At 35.8% G+C, this 25,961-nt stretch overlaps 1 protein-coding gene across 2 annotated transcripts in view; it reads right to left on the minus strand.

The window, feature by feature from the left end:
• Positions 1-259: 259 nt before the first annotated feature.
• Positions 260-25,961, minus strand: part of LOC128147067 (adhesion G protein-coupled receptor A3-like) — a 315,407-nt gene continuing 289,705 nt past the window's right edge. For both annotated transcript variants that reach the window (XM_052799271.1, XM_052799270.1), the window contains exons 18-19: positions 8,069-8,164; positions 260-4,861 (exon numbers count right to left, since the gene is read on the minus strand). In XM_052799271.1, the coding sequence (XP_052655231.1) occupies positions 3,640-4,861; positions 8,069-8,164 (1,318 nt within the window). In that variant the 3' untranslated portion in view covers positions 260-3,639. The remainder of the gene's footprint in view (positions 4,862-8,068; positions 8,165-25,961) is intronic.

Here is a 25,961-nt window from a genome sequence, read left to right on the forward strand (position 1 = left end):
AGTTGCCTATGTTGTCTACCACAGGTGGCTTTGACTTTGCTTTAAGCTCAGACTTGCTTTTGGTTTAGACAGCAAGAATGCTTTAGATGTGCAGTGAAGGCTCCTTTGGTGGGTTAACATCTGGATAGGGTGCCCACAGGGTAGCTGGCAGACAGCTGTGTGGTGAAGGAGAACATGTGTTTATGGCCACTGACAGCGACTGCTCAGTCATATTAGTGCAGACACAACCAGCAGACTTCTTGGGAACAACGATCAGGCATAATGTGCAAAAATGTATGCTTTATTTTTACACCAAAAGTCTTTATATAGAGAGGCTGGGTAGGAATTCTTCCTGTAAACAGTCTATGTGACTTAAAATGGAGTCACTTACGTGATCTGAAATTTGGTCATGAAAACTGGAATTGGCAGAGAAGAACACTGCAGCATCAGAGCATATTTTTATCCTGGTAGTACTGTAATAACAACCCTTCAGATTTCTGTTGATTGCATCATTCTCCAAAAGTTATCTTTTTTAGATGAAATTTCTCTTGCTTAATCTCAGTCAGAAAGCGAACAGTAAAAATCTGTTCAGTCATTTTTACGTCATCAGTGAATCACCAAAACTAATGCTGACTTTGAAATGTTACATTGTATGTCCATGAGGAATTTACTAGGACAATATATCTCTTATACTCCACTTATGTCATTGACTTTATTTTTATAGGAAAGAAAATCAGGTAAAGTAATAATGGTTCACTGACTATAATTGACCAAAACCCCGCAATAAAACAAAGCCAGACTCCCAAAGCATTGAAATTATCCCATTTATCTTAAGGAAAAAAAAGTCAAAAGCACAAAAAGCACTTTGGTCAAATTTGATGTTAAAAAACATTTTTATATTTATTTAATATCATGTTCTCCTATTCTGTAGTTATACTATATATTTTCTGAAAAAATAATATGCAAACAGATTATTGCATAACACATCTTTTCCAAATTAGCCCAGAAATATTCACTAAATTAATTTTTAACACAATAAGAAAAGTGTTTTAATATTTATGTTTAAATTCCAGAGAGTTTTATCACATAAGATATTCTGTGGAAAGCAGCACCTATTTACTTCTTTGTAAGCCATTACGAAGGTAGAACTGGCCTCTCAGACAAAATAACAGAGGTGATTAGAACACAAGCTGAATAAAGAAGCTCACGGAGTGGGTTCTTGCAGAGTGAGTATTTCACTTGGCTGTGTGTGTGGAATATTTTGCATAATGGTCTACAGACCTCCTAGGATTTTGCGATTACAGAATATACATATACATAGTGCTGAGACACAGAGAAGTGGTATTTCACATTATGTCTATGCTTGTTTAGGGCTCACTGTCTATGTGGAATGAGTGAAAGTAATATTAAAAGAAAATAATTTTTAAACAGAAAATATTTCATTATGCAAACAAAGAAAAATACTGTATTTTAGTTTAGAGACAGTTCAAGCATATACAGCATATACATAATAAAGCTCAGGCTTTTTTTTTTTTTTTTTTCGTATTAGCTAAAGAAGCAGTCATGAAACTGTTGTATATTGGCTTAAAACTTGACAACCACCTAGTGCATTCTTCTTGCTCACCTTTTAAAAATACACGATCTGAGATGGATACATTGCACTGCTGGAGTTTACAATATATATTTCAAATTTACAAAAATACAGAAAAACAAGATTTCTTGCACTCAGATACTGAGCATTAACCCTTTGAGTACTAATTCCCACCTGCAACACTGCAGAACACATTCATCTGACTTACAAGTTTTTATAACATTCTAACAATTATAATTGTCATCTTTATGTACACTATTAGGAAATGCATTCCTACATGTTAAAAAAAAAAGGTAGAGACTAATAAACTGCTAATAACAGAAAAATAATGGGCTGAAGTATGTGAAGATTTCTGCAACATATACACAGAATCACAGACTGATGATCTCTCACGGGAATTTTCTATTTCCCCTCTGCAGCAATGTAGCAATTACATAAGTCTGTGTTAAGACATGACAGCAAACTTTCTCATGTGGCCATACAGAATTGTGCTTTTTCTCTTATTTATGGATGTACTGCTCACATTCCACTGTAGACATTTTTCTCACAGCTCTATGCTCCTATTCACTTTCTGTGATGTATTATTACTCTGCACCCTTCCTATTTGAAAAAAAGCATTTTTATTTCATATAGGGATAATTATGATGCAGTTCTGTACTGTGAGTTGATGCTTTGTGTCCAGATGTTCATGGAAACATGAAAAAATTTCTTGCCAAGAGCCTTGTTAATAGAGAATGGTACTGACCCTGGAATGCCCTACAATTCAGCAGAAATCATGAACATAAAGAACTTCTCTGAAGGTCAAATTTGCATTAAAGGATGAAAACAATCTGAAATTTGCTAGGGGAGGAAATGGGTTTTCAGAAAGCAAGTGGTGAAATTAACAGATGGACTCTAAGAAGGTGTGTTTTTGGAAAATGACTGAACTTTCTCTTTCCTGACAACTCTGGACTACGATGATCATGTAACTAAATAGACAGCATCATATATACAGTGTCTCTAAACTAGAATAAGCTACTTTAAGAAAATAACTGTAGTCCTCAAAGAGTTAATGATAAAACTGCTCTACCTTAACAGATGTGGAAAGATTGTGAAACAGCTTACAGATTTGTTCAAAAGGCATACTTTACAAAGAAGTGTAAAACTTGTTGAGACAATTGCTATTACACCGCACAGTGTCACATACAATGAGTAGTGCATGCTCTGTAAAGACATTAGAGTGGACCCTTATCAAAGCTATCATATAACCTTATACAAAGGATTGTGCCACTTAAACTAGTGCAGAGTGATTTTTTTTCTGTAGATTTATAATGCTCTAGATTAATATCAATAGGGTTTTTCACAGCCTTGTACAACACTTTTTTTTGTTCTTTTTTTAACACGTGTAACACTAGAAAACAGCAAATGGTATATCCTGACATATGTCATGCAAAATACAATCAATACAGCACCATAGATGTAACAGAGACATTACCTAGCACTTCTCTCCAACAAGAAAAAGGACAGAACAGAGACTGTACATTACACGACTTTACAGGCCTTATGCTACAGAAGATCTTTAGAGGCAGTATCACTTTTGTAGATCTAAAAAGCTGTAATTTTATAAAATCCTGTTTATCATTTCTACCGTAGTCACTTCTGATTAAAATCCATGTCACAGTAATAACATTTTGCTACAAAAATAAATAAGTAAAAGTTTAAGATGCTGATATGTTTATAAAAAGTGTCTGAAGTTACTACAGAACAAAAGTGAAAACAATGAATGAAAATTATTTATTTCTAAAGAAATGTTCTGTGTAACAAAAGGATATTGCCTCTCATTCCATTGTCTAGACTTCATTTTCTAATTATCTTTCAGAATAATTTTATAACTTTCTTTTAAAAATAACTTCACTTTAAAACTGTCACTATCTCTCTCTTTTAGACTCTTATTAAGAAAATGGAAATAAAGATGGAAAAGCTGTACAATTTACTATTGAGCTACACAAATATGTCATCTTATTTAGTTTGGAATAAAAACAAAGATAACAATGGTTTAGGGGAAAAAACACATTATGATGGCCCATGAACTACACAGTAGTTTCATTTTTCCAAGGGCCAGTTTTGATATTTCCTGTACTATCTGAGCTGTATATCATGGCTTCATGCACGTTTCCCTTGAGAATTCCGTTGTGATTTGTCGTATTAAATGGCAATGACTGTGTCCGTGGATGCATTTCAAAATGAGCTGGATGGTGCACAGTGTCACTTTCTGGCATTTTAGCACAACTATATATTACAGTACTTGCGTCGCTACTTTCGGGCTGGTTGACAGTAGGATATGGATCACTTTTTGAGCAGCAGGCCCGTCTGTGACCTGACTGGCTATCGTGCGTACTGTGGGGACTGTCTGTATGTGAGCTGTGGATGCTGCCATCAATACTCGAAGGAATGTGATAGGCGTATTCTCTTTCACCTGCAGACCTATGCCGACTGAAGTAACGTGGCTTAGTTCTGCTTTTCAGACATCTATGAATGTGCATATTGGGTCTGAAGGTTCCCTCGCTGTGGACATGAATGTGAGCTTCATCATCAAGTAGCTGATCACAGTGCATTTTTGCACAACATGGTGTCACAGGCGAAAGGCAGTTAACGTGATTTTGAACTGCTTGTAGGTTGGTAAGTTTGCAGTGGCTAGCCGCTGGATGATTAAACACAGCTGATTTGTTGGGACATGGTGATTCCTGAAGACAAGGTGCATGAACTTGAGTGTCACCATTGACATTAACCTTTGGGCGCACATTAACTTGGACAGAATAGGTGTTTCTTCTAGATGGGCAACAGGACCACCAGCAATGCCACACATCATCTCGCTTTGCACAGTGATGGATCAGGATGAAAAGCCCCAAGGTCACACAGAAGGCTCCGTAAAGACAGCTAAATATCATATCCAAGAAATGACCTTGAGACACTGCAAGTGCTCCAAAGGTCCAAGTGGCAGTAAACAGGAACAAAGTGAATGCTGCGGCTCGAAGCTGAGCCTTAAATGAATGCTCATTTTCCAATAAGGAAGAAGAAATCATGGAGCAGGTTGCCTGGGGAACAGACATAGAGTCTGTAATATGACCATGGCCCACCTCAGTGCTTGGCATTCTCTGTGGATCTTCTGTCTTTTCCTTTAACTCATACTTGCGTTCAGGATGGCGCTTCAGTTGCACATACGTGCAGAGAAAGTAAACACAGGTGACTAGCACAATGAATGCTACTGGCCCATAAAAAGCACCGAGACTAGGCTCCCATGCCATCCAGCAACTGAAAACAACAAAAAAAGAGTCAAGAACATTTAATAGCGCACATTAGATACCATGGACAACTGACTGATGTGAAACTGGGCTTTCTGACTAACTTGTAGGACCCAACAGTGTCTCAGAAGTTCAGATGTTTGTTGTGGAGAAAGGGAGTGTGTCTTTGGTATCAGTTAAGCTGAGGTATCACTTTTGTATTTTTTAATAGAATAAAATGTCTAGTATAATTTACAGGATATTAAAGCTGAAAATTTCCAGGAAATATAGGTCAGTTTAGAAACTTGAATTGCAGTGAAGTATAAGGCCATTTATGTCAAGCCTTTTTTCTACTATTAAAAATGTCAGTGCTAATACTTTGATTAAAAAGCAAATGAGGCATAGTTTATGCAATCTGTGTGAGCAATAGAAATGTACAGATTTCAATGGTTTGTATTAATGAACATTGATACAAACTCTTAAGCCTGAAGATTGTTCTTACAGAATTTTCTTGTTGCCAAAGTAGAGAAGAGCCTGAGTAATAAGAGAGGCTGAAAAAAGACTTCCAGTTGAACAGTCACCACTTTCTGCAGTGAGCAGACCCAAAAGATACATGCCATTTCTGAATTCTGCACTGTTTCTGAAATTCCTGGGAGTTAATTTACACCAATTTGAATGTCCTCAGAAAAATTAAGGAAGTTGATGGTCTCTCTGTGATACACTGGTAGCATGATATTGTAGCATTGATCATTATTTGCTAGGCTTTAAATAATATAACCATAACTGGTTTAGAGCAGCTTGAAGTAGTTCACAGGCCAGTATGAGCTGAATAAGCCTCAGTCAGCTGCATAATTTAGTAGCAGTCTAACGTGACTGTCCTGAGGATGAATGATCTAATCAAATGAACATGGGGGAAGAAAACACTTCTGGCTAATGAAATCCCAGATGGAAACTGGGAGAACTTGGGTCAGGGGGAGAAGGAATACTTCCTTAGTTTTTACTCTTCCCTGTGATCTGCTTTTAGCCACAGACAGACAAGGCTGTGTAAGCTAGTACAGCTGTTATTAGGTTCTTATACTCTAAATATTCCATGGGTTTCTAAGGAAAGAGGAATAAGTTACTTTCCTTATCTGTTGGACTAGGACAAGAAGTAATGGGCTTAAACTGCAGCAAGAAAGATTTAAATTAGATTTTTCAAAAAGTTTCCTAGCTGTTAGGACAATTAGGATAATAAGCTGTTGGAATAAAGTGGGTCTATCCATTATCAGAGCATTTAAGGCACCTCAGATAAATAACTGTCAGGAATGGTTTGGATATAGCTAATTTCCCACTGGGTCAGAAAGACCAGGTGATCTGTCATGATCCATTCTAGCTCTAAAAGTGACACTGTGTGACACTTCATATTCATTTAGGCGTGTGTGATTGGTTGCAGTCCCTCCACTACAGCGAGGAACCTTCTGGTATCACATTCTTGTCAAGCCAGGAATCATCTACAACTTACTATAAAAAGGGCAGAATGAATTTTTCTCCCAGGCTGAGAACATCTCAGCTAAAAAGAGGCAGTCCCACTGGGTATTTATCACAAGAAACTGCAGAGTAACAACTTCAAATTTTTAAAATCTGAACCTTAAACAAAAACATGCACACTTTTATTAATGAACTTAGAGACACTTCAAGGAGTATATATTTTGCTGTCAGATACGCACATGAAAAGATTCCCTGAAAGATATCTTGTGAAAAGATAGGTAAGTTACCACCTATATTTAATTGGATAAGCAGAGAACACAAAGCTACATGAATACTTGAAGTACATTTGAACGCTCCATATTTGATGCGAAGTGGAGAATGGAATGCTCCCCAGTGGAACAGTCTCTTCGGATACTCTTATTTCAAGTAGAATCTCATTGTGGATCACTTAAAAAATGAGTTCCATAAAAAAAAAAGTTCAAATTTGTGCATCTACATTTACTCTACTAATACCATTAAAAATGAATAAGGCATATAACTCACTATGCTGTTGTTGAATTAGAAGCTGTCTTTTTACTCAGTCTTATAACCATCCCTCACCTGTGCCTTGTTTTCTGTACAGACTGTGGTACCAGGTATTGACTGGCTATAATTAACATGATTAAAGAAGTATAACCTCTGTAACTGTGCCAAAATGAAAAATGTCTCACATTTATGAACATAAATAATTGAGTCTTTTAATATACTGTTGATTGTAAGTGTCTAATTGGATAAGTTTGTATAAATATATGAATATGAGTTGGGCCCTAGGCAGAGCAAACAGTTAGCCGTGGTATGTACTAATTTATTACCAGAATTTAAATTTCAATTACCTATAAAAATGCCTTTAAGGAGCCAAATGCTCACTTACAAACCATTCTCCTTTGTTTCCACTTTTCTTACCCAGAAGATACCTAGTTTCAAATGTATTACAATAGATGCCCAAAGCAGTAACTAAGAATGATGTCCTCCAGAGTACTAGTGCTGGCAGAGTACTAATATATCCACTAGTGTGCCAGTCATTGCCATGCTGATCATTTACACAGAATGTATTTAACTTCGCTGTCTGATTCATTTTCTGCTACACTTTCATGGAAAGACTTATTGTACTTTATTGATATCTCATGTTTCATGTCAAGAATTAATAACAATATGATGCCCGGATAGCTTGTGGAGGTATACTGAACACTAATACACTAGTACACTAGAGGGCTATGTCGGGATTGCAAGATGTTGTGACGAACATTTCCAGGTGGTGAAAATCCAAAATAATTGTTTTTTAAGGGAGGGGTGGGGGTAGAGAAGGCAGAGGAAGGATTTTTACTTGTCCTTTTTTCACATAATTATTTGTAAATTACTTTAAATAAGTGACCTGAAGGATATCAATTCAAGGTAGAGAATGAATTGAAAGTATTTAATTCATTAGTAGCTCCATTAAATATGCTATCTATTAGGTATTTTTAATATCCTTTCACTTATTCAGATGTAAATGAGGAGTAATTCTGTAAATGAAAAGTGATTCTATTGACCGTAATGGAGTCAAATTGATAGAGGTGAAGCAGCAAGCCCCAGATTAAGACATTGCTCTGCCATAGCTATTAATTAATAAAATTTCATAATAAATGTCATCCCAAATGGCATGTCTTTACCCTTTATGAAGTCAGTTACATTTATTGGCATAAGAAAAAGAGTATGTTTTCCTTAAAGTTTTATGATAATAGTTTATACTTACTATGGTGCATTGCCTTCAATCCCATAATTATTGATATTGGTTGCTGCTGTAATCCCACATATAATAAAAGGAACTCCACCACTAATCAGGTAAAATCTGTTGAGAGAAAATAACTGATGTTTTAATTTGCCTGACTTGTAGTTGAATACTGCTTTTAAAATAATTGTACCTTCTTGAAGTATCTTGAGTATACAATATTGCTGAAACGTTAAACATGTCCCTAAAACCAGAAAAGTAAAGAACGAAGTATTGTCACAATAAACACTGTATTTTATGAAGCAAACAGCAGAAAGCTTAATATTTACTATTTATATGGACCCACTTTTAACAATCTCTTGATTTATGTCTTTAGTAAATGTAGTTACTGTTGCAGTCACATAAAGAACAAAACCTTGTCTAATGAAAGAACCTAAATCCAAAATAAAGTTATTCCACTCACCTAGATATTTATATTTAATAGTTATTAAATATGTAAGCATTATAAATTAAAAATATTCAGACAAAGCAGCTGTATTCACTTTAACCTGAAAATGTTCCCAGGGAAATTCAGAGAAATTACAGAAACATTTTCCTAACTCCTGGATGACAAAAGAAATGGAGTTCAGTTAGGCAAACAGAAAAGAGGCGGTCTCCTTGACAAAATGTTTTTTTTTTCTGCAGAGAGGAGCAATCTGGAGAAATCAGGAGGATTAAACATCCCTTTGCATATACCACACTTTTCTTCACTCATTCAATAGCCAGCCTTGCAAATGCATTAAAATGTGAGGCCCTCTAAGACTTCAGTGAGATCTCACAAATATCCAGGAGAGTGTTAACCGAAGCGTTAATCTTTCTGTAAAGACTTGTATTTGAAGACTGAAAGCACATAGATTCACACCCTTTTAACCAGTTAAATGCCACTGAACTACTTGGAAGCAGCAGTCATCCCAAGGTACTATCATTAGGCTACATTAAAGTCCTAGGGGATGTCTCACTGCAGTTGGTGTCCTGCACTCCTATGTCCAAATTCAGCAAAATAAACCATCATCACATTTTCCATTTATATAAGCAAAACACAAAATTATGCAGGGAGCACAGCACTTCCACTGCTGCGGTCTCTGAGGTGGAGAGCACCAGACCTGTGCATGTGAGGTTACAGCTGGAGGGAATGCTGCTCAGTGACAACAGGGAAAAGACAAAGTTAGTTTCCTTTCAAGCCACAGACGCTTCCCAATCACTGCTATTATGTTGATTATCAGGACTAAGAGGAACCTGGTAATGTGTGGGACACTTCTGACCAGAATCTGGCCACTAGTTTTCTATACTGTGTTACAAATATTGGGAAATTTCACAGTCATTGCAAGGCAGGATTTTTACAGAAACAGAGTTATAGTAAATCAAACCCAGAATTAGTGTTAGCATTTCTTAACCTCTTTTCCCCACCTCCTTTCGAAGCAGAATTAGAGGCCAGGCCTCAGAAAATTTCATGTTAACATTTACAGTCAATCTTTGTCCTAATTGTCTAAGCTGTAAACAGAGCAGAGAAAATCATCCTCCACATTCATCAAAAAGCACTTCAGATTTTATAACTTCAAAGTCATTAAGTATATATTTTTTCTTCAAACTTGTCTTATTCTGTAGAGCTCAACAAATTCCAATGAACAAGCTGCCTCCTTACAAAATCCACTCATTCCCTGAAGTTTAATGATTGTACATATCTTTTGACTTGAGCATGTTGAATAAGCTAGCTTCATAGCTTATTATTACTTTTAACAAAGACATGTTCAGTGACATTTTTGAAATTCAGGAAGGGACTAGGGTAAGCAAGGAGGCATAGAAAAGTTAATCCCAAATTATGTAAGAAATAGTAAGGAGCAGAAAAATAGGAATACAGAAGCAAGTATAGGAAACTGCACTTCAAACTCATCTGAAGTGATTACACCATAGAATTTACCTACAATGCAGCCTATAATTTCATTTTTTGCAGTGCCATCACTTTTTACAGATTGGATACATATATTTAAATCATATCCTTATCTAAAGTCTCAGACAAGCCAGTATTTGGGTGTTAGATAATCTACTTCATATCTCGCACTTTCAGCAAGCTGCTGAACACTACAACAGTAGCATCAGATGTTCTGGAAGCCCTTAGCTGTACAGCGCTTAAGAAATGTGGCAAAATCTAGCCAAATTCCTGTCCTGGCTCATTGCTAAGAGAAAGAAAATACATTCTAGAAATGACATAAGGTGAAGTCAAATGGTTTCAGTGTACCTGAGGTGCACTGTACTGATATCCAGCACAGCACACTGCCTGCCCTGTCTCATTGGAAAAAAACCCAGTAAAATAGCAAATAGAAAATGACAGTGTATACAAATGATTCTTCATTGGTGGGTTTGGGATTCTTAAAAGGTGAAGGGAAAAAAAGTCTGCCAAATAGAAGAAAAGTCAGCAAGAGAGGAATGGAGTTAAAATAGAACAAACAGAAAATATAATCAAAGAAATTGAAGTTAAATGGCAAGAGCAGAAGCACATACTCCTGCCCATTTGTGTGAGCTCATGGATACCTTAAATAGTATATAAAGAAGAAAAGACCACACTGGAAAGTCACCAAAGTGAAGAAACATTGTTCAAGAAGATCCATATAAATGTTAGTTGTGAGGAAGTACACTTAAAATTAAGAAATTTAGACCAGTCTTTTGAAACATTAGTTTCTATGCAATCATTAGTTTTTATCAATTTCTTCTTTTTCACCCAGATGAAACGATTAGGACAAATAATTTTGAAGAAAAAGCTGAAGTAGAATTGATAGGGAATGAATAAAAAGTGAAGAAAATGCAGATAATAAATAGCTATGCTTCATACTTCCCAAAAACTTTTTATATAAGAGAATCAAAGTGCTTTATAACATTAATTAATTTAGCCTTACAGCCCCCTGTGTGGTCAATAAACATTATTATCCCTGTTGTACAGATGAGAGAACAAGCAAGGAGAGATTAAGTGTTCAAGGTCATGCAGAAAATCTGTTTCAGAACGGGACTTCTTAATTCCCATCCTATGTTTAAACACAAGACACCTCTCTATTACTGTAAATGAAGGGACAGGGCAAATCACAGCATCCAGGAGTTTGTCTCTAAGCCCAAGAAACACGATTGCCTCTCCATGAGTTCGAGCAGGAGCAAGAAGGAAGAATCCCCTAGTTAAGGTGGTTCCCTCCCAGTATTCACTAAGCCTTGTCAATGACTGTCTGCCTGTTACTCCCTACAAAGCCTGATTTGTGGAGGAGGAGCCCATGTGTGCTATTCCCTGTGCGCCCTAATACTAACTTCCACTGGTATTTTGTATAGCACTGCCTGGGCATGTACACAGAGTAGATTTTCCAGACCAGTTAAAGTGGTCTCAATGTAAGGGTTGTAACTGGAGAGATGCTGGGTTCTGCTGCTTTTGCTGCTGCAGCCAACTTTCTGTGTCTTTCAGCCATACAAGAGCAAAAGCAAGGGGTGATGTTCCTGTCCAGTAATGCTCATTCGCAGAACAATATAATAAAGCAGTACCAGAAGGATGAACCTTGTAGATTGAGCAAGTGTACATGTTTTCAACCATATTCCACCACCCCCGCCCCATATATTTTCTTATTTTGAAAATAATGATCAATCTTTTTCCTACACTGTTTGCCTAACTTCCATTTACTACTTCCTCTCATGACTATCTTTTGGTTTTAAAGCTTTCAAGGTCTATATCCACTGGTTCTGTAACCAGCTTTTTTCTTCCAATTACCTTTTCTACTTCTGAGTTAGTTTTCTAATTTATCTCATTAAGCCAGCGGGCTGTCTCCTCTTCACAAAAGAATATGTAGTAACTCAGCACCCAGAGCCAATTTCATCTACTTGTGTTACTCTTCTACCATTCAAGAACACAAACAGTCATACTCAGGCTACCAGTAATGAAACTTTGTAGGGAGCAGTAAAAAGACAGAAGGACCCTGCTCTGACAGATGTGGCTGTTACGATGGAACCAGCTAACACGGAAGGACTGGCTGTAGTCAAGACAGCCGCGCATGCAAATCTTTAAAGACTGGGAAACCACAGGGAGGAAATTAAAACTTTTTTCCAGCTCAAATTTTATTTTGACAAGCAGTTAATTTATATAACATTTTAAAATTGTTTTACTATTTTTTTAGTTTACTATTACTAATTGTAAACTATCTGTGGGATGATTTGGGGCTTTGAAGCAATTGCCAAGCTGTTGCTTCACTAGCCCTTGGGAAGAGTTTTTAAAATTTGTACATTGTTGTTGCTGGCCACCCAGGGATGTCCTGATGATTCCTAGCAGGCTTTCACATCAGCATACATTTATTTACTGAAGCTCATTCTATCACATCTTCACTAACATTGTTATGCAAGCTAATTAGATTAAAGCTAGCCTGGTAGGCCTCAGCATGCTGCACTCGCACCTCTTAGCTGCAGTATAGGCAACACCTCTGGTCTGAAAACCAGCCTATGCAGACACGCTCAAATGATGTGCAGTAATTTGTGGGGGGATGAATCATGCTCACTGAACATTAGAGGGAACCCCTAAGTTCCTGCTGCAGCTGCCTGAGACCAGTAAATACAATATTTTTTATTACATGCACTGACATAAACACCCCTGCCCCCAACAGAGCATCAGACACTGCTTGAGGTGATGTCCCTCTGTTGACATCATGGCTTACTGTTCTCCAGCTTCCTTTCAGCAAGAACTCCTCTTGTAAGGCAAACCCCACCACAAAATACTGGGAGCTACATAGCCAATCTGATAGAAACAGGATAATGTCAGCAAGAATGACTGCAATAGCCTGCAGGCAGCATCCATTCTGCTAACTTAACATACCATATATTCTTCTAAGTTTATTTCCATAAATATTACTCAGTAAGTCAGCAAGTAAAAGGAAAGTTCTACCCAGTGATGAGTTTCTTGCTTGAGTGTCTGGCTATTCTCTAGCCCAAAATTGTTTCCAGATTAAGAACCTTGGCTCTGGAATAAATTCTTCCAAGAAGGACCAGACCTTGGCTTTGTGTGTGTAATGCCAGGCTGATTTTAAGATTTTTTCTGCAGAGGTTGGCAGAATGGCGATGTATCAGGAAGTGACTTAATAGCTTCAAATAGTCTTTATTGTAGACACTACTTGATTAAAATGTATGTATATTTAAAAGTATTCCTCTCCACATGCACAAGTCTAGAAAGGTACACGTTAGATATATAAAGATACCAGTGAAACATTAATATCTTTCTTCTTCCTCAGTACAAAAAAAGATTCACCTCTTTAGCTCCACTTACTTCTAGGGCACAGTTCATATAGGAAGAGATGTCAATCTATTAGTCACTTGCAAAATAAACATGAAAATAAAAGAGGAGTCACAGCAAGATGACTTTCCCCTTTATTTTTCCTTGAGCTGGGATCTGATTTTAACATCTTTGTGAAAATAATCCATATAGAAAATGGTCATTAACTTCTGAGCTAACCAGATGCCACAGTTCAAGTACCCGGCAGGCAGGCAGACAGATAAGTAGCTGCTCTGTAGAAAGCTGAATTTATGAGTCTGATTTTCAAATTATTCTTCCTGAATTTTTCATGGATCACATAATTTCATGGTCTTTTTTCCTGAGAATTTTGATAAAATAAAAAGAAGACTTTGTAGAAATGATGGGATTTTGAAAATATACTTTCCGTTTAAGAAAAAAAAAATCATCATTTTGAATCCTATTCCCAGATAGTCTTGACTTATGAATATGTTTACAAATACCATGTTAGTTTTGCTTCATGGCCTTGCTGAAGAGAAATAGCCTGTATTTCTTAAGTGCTTTTTCCCTGTCTGCAAAGTAGAATATAAACATGGAGAATACACACACACAAAAAGGAAAAATCATCTACTAATAATGCTAAACTAAACTTTAATATGGCAAGTCAAACTCTAAAAGGTAAGTAACAGCAGAATTGAGTTGTGTGAAAACTCTGTTTAGCGCCTTTATGTGGCAATATTGTTATTCTTTTTAACTGCCTGTTCACAGACCATTTTATTTTTTCCATAAGATATTTCACTCATTCAGCATGGAAGGAACAAGGATCACTGGACAGGTAGTTATTCTTTTTTATATATATCCCTCCTTTCTAGATCTTACTGCAAATTAAGAGCTTCACAAACATTAATTAATTAATCTTCATAATGTCCTTGTGAGAATATGTATAGTCTTCTCCATTTAGAGGCAGAGACTAAAATAGAGAGAGATGAATGACAAAACCATTAAGAAAAGTCTCTGCAGATTTGTTTGCTCAACTTAAGATGTCCAGGCCTCCATTTGACAAAACTAGGCCCTAATTTTTTATTAAAATTGGCCATGAAATAGGAATTTAAATACTTTGCTGGATCTGCCCTTAGAGTCTCATAATATGGGAACCGGGGCAATAAAGTGGGAGAATGTTAGTCAGTGTCAGAAGATATGAAACCTCACCTATCATACGGCTTCAAAAAGACTTGCCTTTCTCATGTGAGCCCACTGCACTAGATACTCATAACTGAGTTTCTCTTCCTTTCCATCTATGTCAGATGATGTCTCATGCACTGCCAGTCAGGTAGTGTGAGAATTTAGGCCCTGCTAGCGGAGGAAGCCAAGAGGATGTGCTGAAGCTATTTCTATTCAACTTCCCTGGTTATCAACCTTCATGGCTAGTGTAGCCATTACATCTACTTTGGTATTTGGCAGATGAAAAGGAATTTACAGGCTGGCAGTCCAGCTGCAATTTGCTTTACTGTGACCCTGTAAGACAGTCTGAGCCAGCAGTGAGGACAGAGAAACAAAAATGCCTATACAAAAAAAAAAAAAAAAGAAATCAAGAACTCAAAAAAATGTTTAGAGAAAAATCAGAAGAAAGACAAGGGGGTTTCATTTACATAGAGATAACTGGATTGTCTCTTGGTGAGCTAGACCAACTTGAAGAGCCAATGTAGCTAAGAAGCAAGAGAGACCTTGCCTTTTTTTTTTCTATTTTATTGGAGAATGCCTTGGGGGCTGTTGGAAATCAAAGAGAGAGATGATTCTTACAGTGCATTCCATGCTGCAGTTTAGCTCTATTGACTTCTATTCCTGCTCAGGCTTAATGAATAAATAACTTAAGTCAGGGTAAGGAGGTACTCATGCTAAATGTACTTCTGAAGGAAAGAAGCAAGTAAAATATTAAGCAGCATGTTGATGAGAAAAAAAAATATTCATTAGTATTTCTTAAAGAATCTATATTTTTAAAAGCTAAAAAAGAGCATGGAGCTCATAGAGAGAAAACTGTTTATGTTAATGCTTGGAGAGAAAAAATAGGAGGAGAAATAATACTCATGCTTTGAGTATTTTCTATTTGCACAATCATTGTATCCCTAGGGAACACAACAGGCCTTTCAATTCTGTTTCCACAGTTAATTTCTAGTAGTAAAATGGCTGATACTCTCGTTTGGAGCAATTCATTGCTACCTCATTTTTCCAGGCATTTGACTACTCTGGCGTAGAGCTGTTACCTGAAATCATTTTGCAGTTCCAGCCTACTGAATCAAACACAACTGCTTCACTGAGCATTGCAGTACACCTTTAGAAAGTCAATTACCATCAGGATGTCCTTCTGCCTTTCAAAGGGGAGAAGAGAACCATTAACCTATCAACCCTCATCAAGATGAGCAATTCTGATAACAGCCTATATATGACAATACTATTTTATATTATATGAAAGTGAAATGAAAAGTAAAGCATGAAAAGATAGTGATAATAAGTGCTGTACCCTTATATTGTCACATATTTAATACTTGATTCACATTATATTAGTATCAATGTTTTATGACTGTCAGTAGAATCACCTTGAATTTTAAATAGAAAATATGGATTTCTTTGGTTTTACTTGATGTAATAATTCACTAAGCCTGCCAAAGGAACCAGATGGAATGACTAGCAGGAGGAAATATATTTTAATTTGGATCAACTGTGAAAGTCACTGACAGGGGGTTCTGGTCTATGTTCTCCTATGACTAAATTTTGAAAATTTTTTTTTTTTTTTAAAGGAATTTATGTCAATCCCATATTTTACTATGGCAGTCACCAACACAGCTCCCTGAATCACCCTGTGTTTCATGCATTGTTAAGTTTGACACTTACTTGCTTTGTAGACAACATTTTTTTTGTCAAGAAGAATGTTTTTTCTTCTGCAGTAATTTTTTAAAATTTCAAATGGACCAGTCAAGTCCTTGCTTTGTAATTTTTACATCACCTGAAAATACACTATTTTCAGCTTTCACAGGAGGAGAACCTTTGGAGAGTTTATTCAGAGCTTATTTATTCACTACATGGTATATCTTTGGTTTTAGGTATGAAATCTATTTGTTGTATTAAAAAGAGATATTCTGAGACCTTATTTTTTATTATGAACTATATTGCCAAGTTAGAGCTGAATATCTTTGATTGCATAAGTTTCACAAGTAATATGTGAAACTGTCCATTTTCCAGAGAATAATACTCTTAGTTTTATTTTCTGTTAAGTTCTTTCGCTGTACATGCACAGAATGATCCAGGAGATATTAATGACCAAGCAATCAATGTCATGAAGATAGGGACTTTACTGGTAGACCCAGGTAGCTTGTTCTTAGATTTGCTCAGCTGAGCATTCATGACAGATGTGTGCAAACAGACAATGAAAAGAGAATACAGGAACTCCTGGGAAATATCTCTAGGGAGGACATGTTAATTCTCTTCTCCTAAATTTATGTCTTCTCTTCCTTTTTCTCTTATATAAATCAATGATCTTATATAAAGGGCAAGATCTTTGCCCATAGTGCCAGAGGGAGCTGAAATTGTTTAGAAGAAAGAGAAAAATACAAGAAATACTTCAGAGAAGTGAATTTCCACAAGAACTACATTGTTAATTTGCACATTTTTTTGCAAGCCTTGTATATTTTGATACGATATTAAGCTCCTGTTCCAGAGTGCAGGTGATAAAGAATCTCAGCTTTCTCTACTGAACTTCTATGTGGGCACAGAAACAACTGAAATCTGATTTCCTACAGATTTTGTCTTATGATTGTCTTTGGTGTCTGAAAAGGTACAAGGTCCTCTTGAGATCTTTCCCATAGTTATGCCATCTCTGTATCATTTCAGCCATCCCTTATGTTGAGATATTCATCTTTGTTATTCACCTGCCCATCTAGTCATGTGAAACTTACAGGAGCTTAATGATCTTTATCCACGTCAGGTTGACTAGCCAAGTTATTAGACAGTGAAAGCCTCAATGACAGTCACATACTTAAAAAAATGTTTCTTTAAGGAGATCATAATATAAATAAGAATAAATTTCCATTTTTCCATGACAGATAATTATAGGCAAAATGTGAAAAATGTGAACTTTATCGGTTCAAAAACTAGCAGACAAACAGGAAGCTTAAATTCACTGGTTTCAAAAAATGTCCTGTTTTTTACACTAATACCACAATTTTTACTTTAGTTTACTGATTCTTGAATGATGAATGTTGGTGTTACTACTTACAGAGAGAAAACAGTAGCAAGAAAGCACAGCTCCAACAAGCTAAAAAGCATTTTTATCTCTTCTGCTGGCCCTGAAACATTTCAAGCATCTTATAAAGCCCGTTTGATTGATACAGGCCATTAAAATAATGTGTTTAGGAAATCTAATGTTGCCCCATGAAATCTGCCATTTCTGCCAAAAAAAAAAATTGCATTTCTTCGATGAAAATGAAAATTACAGCTTCACACATAACTGTATGTAAAACTGATGAATGCATCAGCTGGTTTCTGTCACATAAGTGATTGGGTGGTTACTGTTATACGGAGTACTCTCAGAAGTACTTTAAAATTGTACATGTTCTGGCCACTGGGTAACATATATATTTTTAATATTTATAGATTCATATTTAATATATTCATATGTCCTTGTAAAGTGCTTTCTTATGAAGTTTACAGAACAATGGTAAATTTAATCTCTTTACCTAGATTTGGTCAGCATATCCTATGAATATTCTTAAATGATACCCACCAACAATAGTCAGGACATATTTATAATGTCTGTGTACAGATAACATACGGAGGTAACTCCATTGGCTTTTAAATATTAAAACTTCAAAGTATTAAAGCATTCTTACTGCTTCTGAGGATTTTACCAATGAGGTAACAAACCCCCCATCTTTAAAATATTGTTAAAGATTAGGTGCTACATCCCCAAAATTTAACAGAGTTAGTGTTTCAGGCTTCTGCATCTCTGGTTTCACAATTATGTGCTAATCACAATTTACTACTACCTTCCATCTATTTAGGTAATTGGGTTTATTTTCAACTGCATGTATCTAAAATCTAATCACACAGCTAGAGCAAGATGTATCCTCAGGCAAAGTGAGAGAACAAACTGTGGTGTTTAAGACATGAAGAAACCACACACTAAATAAAAATAATATCATTTTGATTATTAAATCTTCTTGGTCTACGAGAAGTATTCAGTGACAAACCCAGAGGGCCATTTAAAATCGAAAAGCATTTACGCAGAAGATCCATGGAAACCACAAAACCCTTTCTGTTGAATCTTTCCAGCTACCAAGCTTTTGTATCGACAAATCAAACCCACATTTTTAGGGAAAAGATGAAACAGTTTCCTGAAAGGAATTGTTTCTGATGTGAAAAGCATACAAGCAGGTTTTGAATTCCTCTAAAGTCCATATTCAGTGCACAGTAAAGGAAGGGAATCTGTGCTTTATTTTGGTTCCCATTTTAAAATATTTTGATGAATTTTTTTGAATAGTTCTAATATTTTTAGGGTTTGCCACAGGTCATGAGTTAAGGAGGGGGCATCCCTGAAATTTAAGAAAAATTAGTACCTCAAACATCAAAGACATGATTTTCATTCACACAGAATATTGCTTTCAATCATAAAGAAAACCATAAGGAAACACTTGCAGGTGAAGTCAGTGCAAGGCACAGATGTTAACATCCTAAGATACACCCTAAATGACTTGACATATCAATTCTGAAGGCACTACATTTTTTGCTTTATTTACCAAGACTGCACAATGAAAAATCTAAAAAAATGTATTATGTGTAAGGTGCCTGTATAAGTTAAACATGGGTCTTTTTCTTTTTTCATATTTCTACCCTCATATTGTCTTTGTTCACAAATACTTGCTGAGAAAAAAAATCTCAGTACTTATATGGAGCAGCAGAACAGAATAGAGTGCCTGCCTCGAGAATTAACTTGCACTCCACAAAGACTAGAGTCTTATGCACCAGAAATTTAAAATGGAAAGCTGCAAAATATAGCTCAGATAAAAACCCCAAACTATTAAGATGAAACATTTCAATTTTTTTCCAACCAGAAATTTTTCTGAATAACTATTACCTAATCACTTCCAAATATTGACTTTAATTTGCTTTTCAGAATAAGACGACATATCAAAAATGTTGTCATCTCCCATGAACGATAATTCAGTTTTACAGCTGCCCACATTTGGAACATGAATCTATAGTATATGCAACCACGACTTACACCTCAATGGACTCATACAGAAAGAAAACATTAGAAATCCAAAACCTATTAATTTGATTAACTGTGAATATCTACTTGGTAATTTGATGGTATTCCAACATTTTTTAAAGCACATTTTATTACTTCCTGTCGTTTTTCACTTAGGAATCCTTAGTAATGACAGATTCATTTTCATGTATTTCAACACTGTAGTATATTCCTCAGTTCTGCTATTTGAAAGCAAGCTGCATTTCCTGTCTTTCATGGCTTAAGTATTAGCTGCACTAAGTAATTTTAAACCCATGTAGCAATGATTAATGTATTTGGATATTTTCCGAGAACAATAACCAACAGTCTTCACATCATTGAACACATCACATTCTTGTTAGGACACAACAAAGTTCCGTACCTTCTTAATGCTACACATGTTGATGGGTCACTGTACACTGACCAAGGTGAGCAAAAAACTATTATTCATAACAACATGCCCCGAGGCAAGAAACAATTTAAATTTTCCTTTGGTACAGTAAACTACAAGTTATTTGGTACAGGGAACTATTATACCAAGTGAACCTGCTCCTTTATGTGATAATGTGAGAAAATCATCTGCGAATACTCAATAATTAGGTGTCTGGACTCTCTTCTGTGATGGGGAAGACAGATTCTCTTTCCTTGAATTAGACGATTAAGGGTCAGCTATCACACCTGAGTGCTGTGAGTACTGGATGTTCAGCATTCCAGTATTAGCACAAATGGTGCTAATTTCCTTATGAGGTAGGGATACTTTCAGTTTGCAGGGATGGAAAATCACTTCCATCACAACTCTATTTTATTCTTATTTATGCATTTTTTTAGAAATTTGTTAAACTTCTGAAAGAGTTGGGAGTAGAGAATCAGAACCAGAGTCCTCATGGACTGTGGCAGAATGAGGTGGCCACCACATCATGAGTTTCTTTTCCTATCCCTCATATTCTCTTATCAATAGTTTAGATACACTATGTGCAATTTGATGGGAATTTCTTGTGTTTATAAACATGATATTTATATATTTTACATTATGTGGCTATGAATTTTAACTTACATTATATACCTATGAATTTTAATGATGTTCTGTTAAACTCATTGGGTTTTGTTCATGGGATTAAGAGTGATGGGTTTTTTTGTGCTTTATTTCAGACTAGGTTACGGCCCTTACATTTCATGTTTGTCGTCCATTCAAGATGAAAGCTAAAGGAAACAGAACTAGGATGGGAGGAAGAAATAAGGTCCTTGGAGAGTGGAGAGTTAAACTAGATGACTTAGAGATGTTTCTGCCAAACTTATTATTTTTATGATTCTATGATTAACTTATTATTCATTGTTATCTTTTCAATCTTATGAGGGTCCATCCATCCCAGCTGTCAATGCTGAGAGAAGGGCTCTCTAAACCTCCTGCTCTTCTAGTTTATATCACTCTGTAAATTGAAACATATGCACTCTTCAGAGTAGACTGATTCACAGGTGAGTGAGCATAGCTTGAAAATTCCTATAGTTAGAAGGCTATGTGCAGAGAGCCAAACAGAGTTCTTTAGAAGAGTACAGTGCATTATTAAAATGTAACTGAGATAGGACATGACTGAGGTCAGAAAAAGACCCCACCTCACATCCCATCAACAGTGGCTACAGCTGTGACTGTAGCCAAGAATAGCTGCAACAAAAGAAAAATTTATGCTATGTATAAAATCTATTATTGTATCAGGTAAGTTGTGCATCCATTACTTATGTAAGTGTTCCCACTGGCTTTGGTCAAGCTCCATATGAGTGAGATGCAGACTTGCATGATTTTGTACTACTCAACTGCATCATTCTTTTGCAGAAACTGATCTACACTCTAAAGACACTTAATGAAGTTTCATCCTTACAGTTTGCGAAAAGGAAAAAGCTTACTTTTTCGTGTTTGTTTTCATGGAGAAAATGGTATATTAGGATTGATGCAATGTTATCCAATTCTACAATTTCCAATTTATCATCTTGACAGATATCCAGGTAGCCAAAAACTTAAAATCTTACCAAGTAGGTGTTATTAAATGTAACAAGCAGCAGTGAAGCATTAAAGCTTGATGGAAATAACGTTCCCTCATGGTTTTAGACTTTTGGCTTCTTTCTGGAACACTTTCTCCTTCATATTCCATAGGATGTAATTCAATCTGCTAATCTAGAGGTAGCAAAAAGCATTCTCTTTTAATGCTCTACATAAAAGAATGATTATGGATTACCCTGCTATTAAAATCACAAATGTATTCAATTAATGACTTGACTCCACAAAACCACAGAGATTTAGATTTATTGGTAAGAATTCAGGTTGACATTTTGTCCTTAATTCACCCTATTGAAAAGTAAGAAACAAAGGTACAATTGCATGAGTTCATGAGTGTCAACCCCAATTTTTAGTTTTAATGTTGAGGGTTTTTTCTGTTGTCGGTTTTAGTCTTACTAAGTTGAGCTATGGGAAATATTATATATATGATGATGGCATGAACATTTGCTTTTTCCTGTTGTTTAAAAACTGACATATACAGAAATCTATTTTTGGTGATCCCTATCCCAGATTTTAACCAGAAGCAAAAACAAAGCTTTTCCATCATATATAAAAAGGTCAAAGGGTAAGTTTCTAAAAAATCGCAGGGTTTCTGGAGCACTCAGCCAGAAGTGATCATGAAATCTGAAAGAAAAGGACAAGCGGAGATAGAGTTATCTTTATAAAACATAATTGTGAAATAGTAATTAAAAGCTAGAAATGACATGTCATTTCCAGAATGTTACTGTGTTAGTAATGCAGAGAAAGGAGATCTGAAAAGGAATGAACAGCAGTCATTACCAGCTTCACAAAACTATAAGAGCATCTTGTTGCTCGACTTCCCAGGTCAAAAGGCTGCCTGGCTTTGCTAGGTACGATAATTGTTATCAGACTTGGCAATGCCACAACCTCATAAAGGACTAAAGTGTTCTCTCTAGTTAGAAAACACTCTCTTAAATGTGTGCAGAGGGAATCTAGCTAATTGGTTGCTTCTTCAATATCACTAATGGAAGACTAAGAGTCTATATGAGTAGACAAGTTTAATGTCATTCTTATAGGAGACAATAGCAAGAGTATGTTATGCCACATTAAATAGTCCAAAATGCCTTACATATGAATTATAGCCAGCATGGGGTAGCTATTCTGAAAATAACAGTGGTAGTAATTTGCCCATGATTCCTGTTCCTTATCTTTTTGATTCATGAGAATGATTTTTACTGACATCAGTAATCCCAGAAATCAAATTCCAAAGTTGTATGCATAAATTTCTTGGAAATGAACTCTGCCTGTATAGGCATTTTTTTCTGGAGATGTCTGTAAACTCATCTAATGTGAAGAAGCAGCAAGATCCCATGACTGACCGACCACTCATGACTCTCATAGTTAGCAAATACCACAAATTCAGGGACCCTCCATAATCAACCTATAAAACCAATGATTGCAAAAGTAAGAGACTGGAAGAGACACTAAAGCAATAAATAAATCTGAAGAAATTGTCATCTGCTCAGAGATTTATAGGCATAAATTTGTGGATAACGTTCTTGGTGAATTACCTGTATCTGCTGATGTGACTACTTGTAATAAGCATAGCTACCAGTCAAGGCATGTTGGAACAGGGAACTACTTCTTACATTTCATACATTTCCCACAAATATTATACAGAATATTTCAAGGTAAATCTCTGAAATCTCCAATTTCTTGGCATTGCTCATAAACATTGAGAAGCAAACACAAATGATCTTTGGTAATCATAGTTCTCCTACCTCCTAATCAATAGATAAAACAATAACTAGGTATCTCTTGTAGTCAATAGATAAATAAGGTATCTCGTGGGCTCAGGTTTTCTTTCACAGAAAACCTAAGCCAACGTTCACTTTCAGATAAACTGTTAAAATCTTGAATGATTCCCTGAGTACCAAGTGTGATCCAATAATAATGGCATCACCCTTTTATCTGAATAAGCACTCAGTCATTATAGGCATAAAGTTTAATCTGGACATTCTATTTTGCTAAGGTATATTAAATATTATATAATTAAATTCTTTTAATCTGTATTATAAAAATTCCAGGGAATTTACTGAGTTTTATTTGTAAGTAGCAATAAGCAATAATTTCCACCTATGAACCAAAATCTTCCTGTGATTAAATATGTGTAACTCCCAGCGATTCACTGAAAACCCGTTGTGGGTGCAGATGTTTCAGAGCAGAAGCTGGCCTAATTTTTTGTTATGTTTTATATAGTAACGTGGTACCTGAATAAAAATACCTGGAGGATCAGCAGCCAGTTTCTACAAGACTCACAACATTTCCAAACACTGACGGCATATTTGGAGCACATTAGTTTCAAAGTCTCTTCTGTCAGAATTTGCTTGCATAATAAAACACAAGAGTTTCTTATGAAACCAACAAGGCTGTAGGAATTCAGCAGTAAATAAAGGTTTGAAAAATGAGAATACTGTTAGGAAAAATGCTTGTTTTAAGAATAACGGAATTGTAGGGTGGGAGTGAACATCAAGAGGTCATGTAGTCCACTCAAAAGCTTTGAGGCAGGGTCACATTAAATGTCTGTCATGACTGACTTGGCTTTATCTAATCTATGTCAACAAATTGCTTATGACAGATTTTCCACAGCCTCCCAAGTAACCGGTTTTAATCATTGACTATTCTCATATTTTAAAATATTTTTCTAATATCAACCTATTTACCCCTTACTGCAACTTAAGCTTATTATTTATTGTCCTGTCTTCAATAACTGCAGAGAATTTTGTTATTAATACATTTTAAGCCTCTTATCAATGTTGTTATTAACATTCATAACTAGCAGTGAGGGTCCATGACTTGCAAGTGATTTGAGTTCATGTATTCCTTCTTTTTTCATGTTTACAACTGTCATTGCAAATAGGGAGTTAGAAACTTTCTTTAAAAAGTTTAGGATGAGGGTTTCAAACAAAATCACATGAGTCCAGAAAGTCAAGCTCTAAACAGAGTAGGAAATATCATGATTTTTCTGATGGTACTGCACAAATATTCTCTTTTTCCTTTCCCGCCTTTTCAACTGTGGAACCTCTCAAGGGGTGTGTCTCACCAACAGGGAGGTGATTTACTATCCCATTAAGAAATATCAGGAATAGGGTTTGAACAGAATTTACAGAAAATAGATAAGGATAGATATGGACTTTTAAAATACATGATAATTTTTTTACCTAACTTGAGTTTGCTTGTCTCTTACCTTGCCGCAGGCCAGTATCTTCCCCTTTCAATTTCCTTTACTAATACTATCACCACCTCAGATGTCCTCATGACTTCTACTTTCCTGTGTTAGAGTCTGACTGATCTCTTTGAGACTTTCTACAGTTCTCCCAAGGTCTGTATGTTGGTCTGCACTTTGTTTCAAGACTCACCCTTCACTTAGTTTTCTTTAAAGATTTCTTTGGATGCTTTTTTGTGTCATTTTCATACCAATTCTCTATTTTATTTTGAGTCAAAATTTCATCTCCTGCTGTACCTCTTGAACTCCTCTACTTCTCAGTTTCTATACTTTCAATCATTCCCCTGAGTTTCTCTCATTTACAATGTATGCTGTTCTGCACAGGCAATTGTTCAACTGCCTCTGTAAAACACAACTTATACTTATAGCACTTTATAACAGTGCAAGACAAAGGTTGAAAAATCAGAAGGTCAATAGTCAGGAAATTCAGAATGCAAATTCTGAATACCTCGGCTGTACTGGAATTGTAATTTTTCCATGGAAAAATATGAAGTTTAAAGTGTTCAGTAGAAATAGCAGAGAAAAATACCACGTATGTACAAAGACCCATTCTACAGATAAGACCTGCCTTCCCTCTGCTATCATTTATGAACCATTGCAGGAACTCCACAGTAGGTAATTTTGAAGTAACTGATCCAGAAAATGTTACTCCAACTCCAACAGTCAATGACTGGCTTTTAATCTAACATATGAGAGTTCTATCTACTCTGGAAGTGATTCTTAGTACAGACCTTATTCTTTACTCAGAATACTAAAATTATAAAAGTTACATAAGAGAACTTTAATTTCCCAGCCTGCATTAAATTAGCTGCTGTGATTCATTTTTCTGTTTATGTTAAGAGGAAAAGAGATGATAAAAGCAAAAGGCAAAACTCTGAGGCATTGCTGTACAAGATGTAGCTTTGAACAATGAGCTGCCTTTCACTCTACAATTTATGCACCTTGCTCCTGAAGACTATTTCACTACTTACAGCCTTAGCAGTAATGCAAGTTTTCCTCCCAAGACTTTTGAGCCCTCCTTCCAAACAGGCATAAACTAGAGATTATCACACATATTTG

Source organism: Harpia harpyja, chromosome 10 (assembly GCF_026419915.1).
Source record: "Harpia harpyja isolate bHarHar1 chromosome 10, bHarHar1 primary haplotype, whole genome shotgun sequence".
Taxonomy (NCBI): Eukaryota; Metazoa; Chordata; class Aves; order Accipitriformes; family Accipitridae; genus Harpia; species Harpia harpyja.